The following is a 6,571-nucleotide window of genomic DNA, read 5'->3' as shown; positions in this document are numbered from 1 at the left end:
TGGTGGGAGGTGTTCCTACCCAGGGCATAGGGATGAAACTGGATGTTCTCTAAGGTCCATCCCAACCCCTTAACATACTATGAAACTACTTTTACCTGGAGCACCTCCAGGCTCCAAGCCCAGCCCAGGTGTGCCAGCCATGCCTCACTGACCCAGGGAGGTGAAGCAGCCCAAGCTCACTCACCGCCAGGATCTCCTTGCTGGCTCCCCTCAGGATGATGGTGCAAGCCTTGGGGTCTTTGCAGTCAGTGATGAAGGCAAAATACTCATCCCCTATTTTCTTCACCTCGAAGAGTCTGGCCCCAGTGCCCACATCCTCCTCCCGCAGCTCGTCCGTGCGGCTGACGATGCGAGCGCCGCAGGCCCTGCCCCCAGACACCCTCCCATCAGAGATGGCACACACAGCAGTGTGTCACACACCATCCCAGGGGACAGAGAGCCACCTCAGCACTCCCTGCCCTGCCCAGCAGGAGCTGCAGGCAGCAGCCAGCACCCACCTGGCGATGCGGTTGTTGTCAGTCTTCCTCACCCTGCGGATGGCAGTGATGTTGGCTCTCATCAGGTAGTGCTGGGCCAGGTCTGAAAAGAGGGTTGTGCAGTTTTAGTGATGACAAACTGTATGTGATTATCAGTTATCAATCCAGCTCTCCTAGCTCCAGGCTTTAAAGCAAGAAGGGCTATGGAAGGAAATACCTAAGAATAGCTTCCCAAACCAGGCTGCAAGGCAAAATGGTAGCACAGCCCTCCAGGGGCTTTCATCTGTGTTTTGGTGTCATTCCCAAATGCTGGGAAGGCAAAATATTACTTGAAGAGTCCAAGGCAACATCAAGCACCAACTCAATGCCTGCAGTGTACAACTTTTTGCTACAAAGATGAAATGCAGACTAAAACCAGGTCTGGGGGAAATGTGTTTGTTTCCTGAGCATTTAACACCCTTAACCTCAGTGAGATGAATTTAACACAATGAAAGATCACATGTGCTATTACCAGAAACTCCCTTTTCTGTGATGACCAGGTCTGGCTTGACCCTGATGAGATCCTCACACATCTGCTGGATGTACTCCTCCTCCATCTGCAGGATTCGGGCAAAGTCCTCCTCCCGTGTTATTTCGATGTCAGTCTGCACAGACAGAGGTGTGAACAGCTCAGTGTGTCCCTCCCAACCCTCCACTGCACCACACACACCTCCAGCTCCAGCAGCTCAGCTCCTCCAGTGCCACCCGGGGGAGACTCAGGGATGAAACCCCCAGATCAGGTAACCTGTGACACTGTATCATCTGAACACAGCAGTGTTTGTATTTCTCCAGCTCTTGACCAGTGCTTAGACACACCAATCTCTGCAGCTGCTTCAGGGAGTCAAAGTGCTGCAGCCTCACTGCTATTTTTCCACCCCAGGGCACAACCCTGGGGCAGGATTAGCACACACAAGGTAAAGGCCTCTGAGAGGCAGAGCACAGAGAGCCTTCAGCCACTCCGACTTTACTGCGATGTAAATAATTAATGACTGTGCAACTTTGGTCATTACTGCAGTAGCAAACACAGTTCAGTTGTACACTCATACATATGTAAGTTTTAGAGGGTAAATCAGGTCCAACCTATATTTTTTTTGAGACACCTTGTGTTTTTCTGCTTTCTATAATAAAAAACCCCCAAACTTCAGAAGGAAGGAAGGAAGTCTAGATCACAATGCTATGAGGAAAATAAAATTTTTTATATAAACCAATTCTATTACAGTTCACCTGATGAACAGTCATGGTTACTCTCTGGATAAGAGGAAGGAAGATTAACAGGCATTTGCTCATCTCCTCTGATGCGATCTAAGTAGTTTCAACATCTTTTGAAATTATTTCTCTATGGCTACCTGGAAAAGTGACTATCACTGAAAAAATTAATAATAAATTATAAGACATTTTGAATCCTTTCAAAAACAAATAGCTTTTCCTTGAAGGGTAAGGTAAAAGATGTCAGGTTTACTTTGAACACTGGGATTGTTCACTCCACTCATCCCAAATCCAGAGTCACAGACACCTCCAGCAGGGCCCTCTGTACCTGGCTCTCTCCTTTCTTGTACTCCAGGGAGCAATCCAGCAGGACAATCCGGGGGTTCTTGATGAGGCGTCGCATTCTGGGGTGGGTCACGTCTTTGTTCACCATAATCCCACGAAGCACACAGGAGTCTTCACTGAACCCCCCTGGGATCTGACAGGCACAGGGAAGGGGGAAGGGAGGCAGCTCAGTTAACTGTGCAAAACCCAAAAACACCTCCTAGAAGTGCTGAGAAGGGAAATCCTCTCCCAGGTGACCACAGTGTATCCAGGATATGAGTTTAACTTGGAGCACACACTGTCTCAGGTTAAGTGAGAAGCCATGGAAAAGCTTGAGAAACTTTCTCACACACTATTGCCTCAACATGTTTTGTTTTCCACCTTCCAAATGCAACTGAAATGATCCTTTTGACAAATGTTCTCCAGGAGCTGAAGGAACAACCCCTGTGTGCACTGACTGAGGCACTTCTGAGGGTTCTGTCTGCAGACTGCAGAGAGGCAACACAGCTTTTCCCACAGCTGGCTAGTTCAGAGCCAGGAAGGGACAAGAATGGGCTCAGGGCACACTCACCTTCTCGACTTTTGCATATTTTTTAATATCAATTTCCTTTCTGCCATTCTCTTCAAACTCCACAGTCTTGACAGCCTCGAGGGCGATGCTGCAGGCCAGGTCAGACCAGCGGTTTATGGCCTTGGTGTTTATGGCACTCTTGATTATTTTAAGCATCATCTCCTTGTTGTTCACATCCACTGGAGTGCTGGCACAGAGGACCAACCAAATTGAGCATCACTGCAAGCCACAATCTGTTCCTAATCCCTTTCAGTCCCTCCCCAGTCCTGTTGTGTTCTACTCACACCATTCCCTGAAGGAGCTGCAGCAGCACAAACCCCTCCACATTCTTCCTCTACCTTCTCCCAGCCCTAATCTCACCCAATTTTCATTAGGATACTGATCATGTCATCACACATCTCTCCTCCAACCCAAACTCACCCAATTTTCTTTAGGATACTGATCATGTCACCACACATCTCTCCCCCAACCCAAACTCACCCAATTTTCTTTAGGCTAGTGATCATGTCATCCAAAGCCTTACGGTAAGCCCAGATGATAACAGTTGGGTGCATCTGCTGTTCCAGGAAATGCTCAGCCACAGAGAGCATCTCTCCAGCTGGAAAACGATTAAAAACAGATCAAAATCCCCCAATAAGCAAGCAGAACAATCAACAGTCACCACAGGACAGCAACACAGAGCATCTCTCCAGCTGGAAAACGATTGAAAACAGATCAAAATCCCCCAATAAGCGAGCAGAACAGTCACCACAGGACAGCAACAGAGCAGACCAAATGTATCCTCTACCCATGCAGGGAGCTCTGATGTCACCTTTACACTTAACTGTGCTGGTCTTGGGGGAAGAACACCTTCCCAGGCTGTGGAGCTGATCACTGAGGGTCTCATGGACTTCTCACATGCTCTTGCACAGTAAAATAACTATCCATTTTAGGGCTGGTAAATCACAGAATATTCAGAGCTCAAAGGGACCCACAGGGATCATCAGTCCAACTCCTGCCCTGCCCAGACACCCCAAAAAATCACACTGTGCCTGAGAGCACTGGTCAAACACTCCTGGAGCTCTGTCAGGCTCAGAGCCATGACCACTGCCCTGGGGAGCTGCTCCAGTGCCCAAACACCTACTGGGGGGAGAACCTTCTCCTAATATCTAGCCTAACACACAATATCCTAACACATAATATCCTATCTCCCAATCTCTAGCCCTGACACAACTCCAGTCATTCCCTTGGATCCTGTCCCTGGTTCCAGAGGGCAGAGCCCCACGTAACAAAGATGTGTCTCACTCTGGGCTCTGCTGAGCAGCAAGGGAGAACCTCAGGCTCTGCACAATGTGTCTGAGTCTTCCTTACCCAGGATGATGACAGATGTAGTCCCATCCCCAACTTCTTCATCCTGCGTGCGGCTGATCTCGATCATGGATTTGGCTGCTGGATGCTGGACCTGGATCTGTGTGGGACAAGAGGATGGATTTGGTCTCGAATGCTGAGGCAGAAACATCTCACAAGGTTCAATGGAGTAAACATTACACCTTCAACACAACCACAGGCATTCTGCCCAGCCACAGCAAGGCTCCTCCTTCCCTTCTGAGACCAAACCAAGCCCTTGTATCCAACAATGCTGTGTCTCTCACAGTTCTTCAGGCATTATGATTTTTAGCATCTGCTTCAAACAGCACTTGCACCAGAGAGACAACCATGACCTCTTGGTCTCATTCTGTGGCACAGTGAACACCGACACCTACTCACAAAGTCTCAATTCAACTGATTAAAGCTGCAAGTGTTAGAGAATCTAGAGCAATCCTGTAAAACCTCCTTGAGAACTTCCCACCCTGGGATTAAATCCACATTTCTGTGGAACATCTGCAGGGAATGTCTCACTCCCCCCCAGTAACACCTTTCCTGGTGGCTCTCAGGATAGAAGAGCTTCACTGGTACCCAAGAGACTGGAAGATTCCAACTCTAGGCAAGACAATCCCTCAGGAGAAACTTACCTCCCTAAGAATGGCATTGCCATCATTGGTCATCACAATCCCTCCCATGGGGTCCAAAAGCATCTGCAAACACAAGGGAACCAACATTTGTGCTGTTCTCTCTCACTTGGGCTGTTTCCAGGCAGCTGCAGTGTAAGCTCTTACCTTCATCATGGCTCTTGGTCCTAAACATGTTCGGATGATGTCAGCAATGGTCTAGGAGGAAGCAAAGAAATGAGGTGATACAGGAGAACATCAAAAGGCCTAAATAAACCCCATAGTGGGGCTGAAACGGAAATTCCAGTGACTCTGCTGTGGCTGAGGTGCAGCAGAGGGTGAGATGGTGTGGGAATGGGAGCACAGGGATTGTCAGGGCAGTAGCACCACACTGAATCAGGATCTCAGTCAGGTGTCAACACCTGGACACTCTGAGTTGGCAGAGAAAGCATTTGGAAGGTCAAAGCCCTCCATGTGCAGTTACAGGACATCCACTGCATGAACAGTGCACATGATTTAGTTTTTATAGAGAATTTTTCTATGATAGTATAAAACTATCTTCTGTTAACACAGGAAATGATTTTCTGTGTTGCTCCTTCTGCTCTGGATTCAAACAGAACATGATTTAGACCCAGTTTTCCCTGTTAAACACAGAAATACACAAGACATGACAAGAGAGCTCAGTACCTTTGCAGCAGTGATGTTTCCTGTCTGCACTTTTCTCCCAGATTCACGTTTTGTGTTCTGACCTGAAGCACAGAAGGAAAAGAAAAGAATCAGCTACAAGTATCCCTCTGCCCTGATCTCACCAAGCAAGGCAAGGCTGAGGGAGCCTCACTGACACTGCAGCAGGGAGACAGTCACACACCAGTGCTAACCTGAGAGTTTGCAACATAAATACCACGAACACATTCAATGGAAACCAACATTCCCTGTTGCAACAGAACTCCTCATTAGCATCCTGAGCCAAAGCTTTGCAGCCCTGAAACAGAACTGATTCCCCCAGAAACCAAACTGCATCCCCAAACTGCAGGGACTCACTGGGATCTGTCATATCCAAGGCCAAGGAGCAGCTGCTGCACAGTATTTTTCAGTCCAAAAAAGCTACAGAGCCTCATGCCCAGTGAAGGTGAAGTTTAGCCCCCAGTGTGCCTTTGGCACACAGGGTGAGCAGCCACAGCTCTGCCCTGGAACATCTCCAGCCTCAGAGCTGTCTTCCTGCTGTTGGAATGGCCTGGACATACAGAGACTCCCACAGGAGTGATCTGTGTGCATGGAGAGGTGTCAGCACAGAAGGAAGCAGCAGTAAGAGCAGCACCAGGCAAGGAGGTTTAGAACAAATGGTCCTGGGCTACAACAGCCTCCTGGGTAATGGAGTGATGGAGAGATGGGAATGAATGGGACACCTGAGCAGGAAGAAATCCCTTGGGAACGTTTCATGTCAGAGGGTGGTGAGAGAATCAGAACCGCAAGACGGTTTGGGATGGAATACACCATAAAGCCCACTCAGTCTCACCCCCTACCACTAGCAGAACACCTGCCCAGGTGGCTCCAAGCCCCATCCAACCTGGCCTGGAACACCTCCAGGGATGGAGCAGCCACAGCTGCTCTGGACAATCTCATCACCTTCACAGGGAAGGATTTCTTCCCAATATCCCATCCATCCCCACCCTCTGGCAGTGGGAAACTATTCCCTGTGTCCTGTCCCTCCAGACCCTTGTCCAAAAATCCCTCCTGGAGCCCCTTTAGGCACTGGAAGGGGCTCTGAGGTCTCCCTGGAGTGGACACCCCCAGCTCTCAGCCTCTAGGGCAGAGCTACTCCAGCCCTTAGAGCATCATCACGGCCTCTTCTGTACTCTCCATCAGCTCCACACCCTTCCCATGCTCAGGCCCAGGGCTGGAGCTCACAGGGGGCTCAAGGGAAGGCAGCACAAAGCACCGACACGGGAAAGACACGAGGATAAGCAGCCGAGCGAAGGCAGCGCTGC

At 49.3% G+C, this 6,571-nt stretch overlaps 1 protein-coding gene across 1 annotated transcript; it reads right to left on the bottom strand.

Annotated features, from left to right (window-relative positions):
* Window positions 1-184: 184 nt before the first annotated feature.
* Window positions 185-5,332, bottom strand: CCT3 (chaperonin containing TCP1, subunit 3 (gamma); the record flags this gene model as incomplete). Its single annotated transcript, XM_009073185.1, has 10 exons — window positions 185-365; window positions 498-579; window positions 988-1,120; window positions 2,050-2,199; window positions 2,617-2,803; window positions 3,097-3,214; window positions 3,967-4,063; window positions 4,608-4,670; window positions 4,752-4,802; window positions 5,271-5,332. Coding segments are annotated over 10 exons (1,124 nt in total), but the record flags the coding sequence as incomplete, so codon positions are not given.
* Between the last annotated feature and the right edge of the window lie 1,239 nt (window positions 5,333-6,571).

The sequence above is a fragment of the Acanthisitta chloris genome, unplaced genomic scaffold (genome assembly GCF_000695815.1).
Source record: "Acanthisitta chloris isolate BGI_N310 unplaced genomic scaffold, ASM69581v1 scaffold22154, whole genome shotgun sequence".
NCBI lineage: Eukaryota > Metazoa > Chordata > Aves > Passeriformes > Acanthisittidae > Acanthisitta > Acanthisitta chloris.
This window is presented reverse-complemented; position numbering and strand designations above follow the sequence as displayed.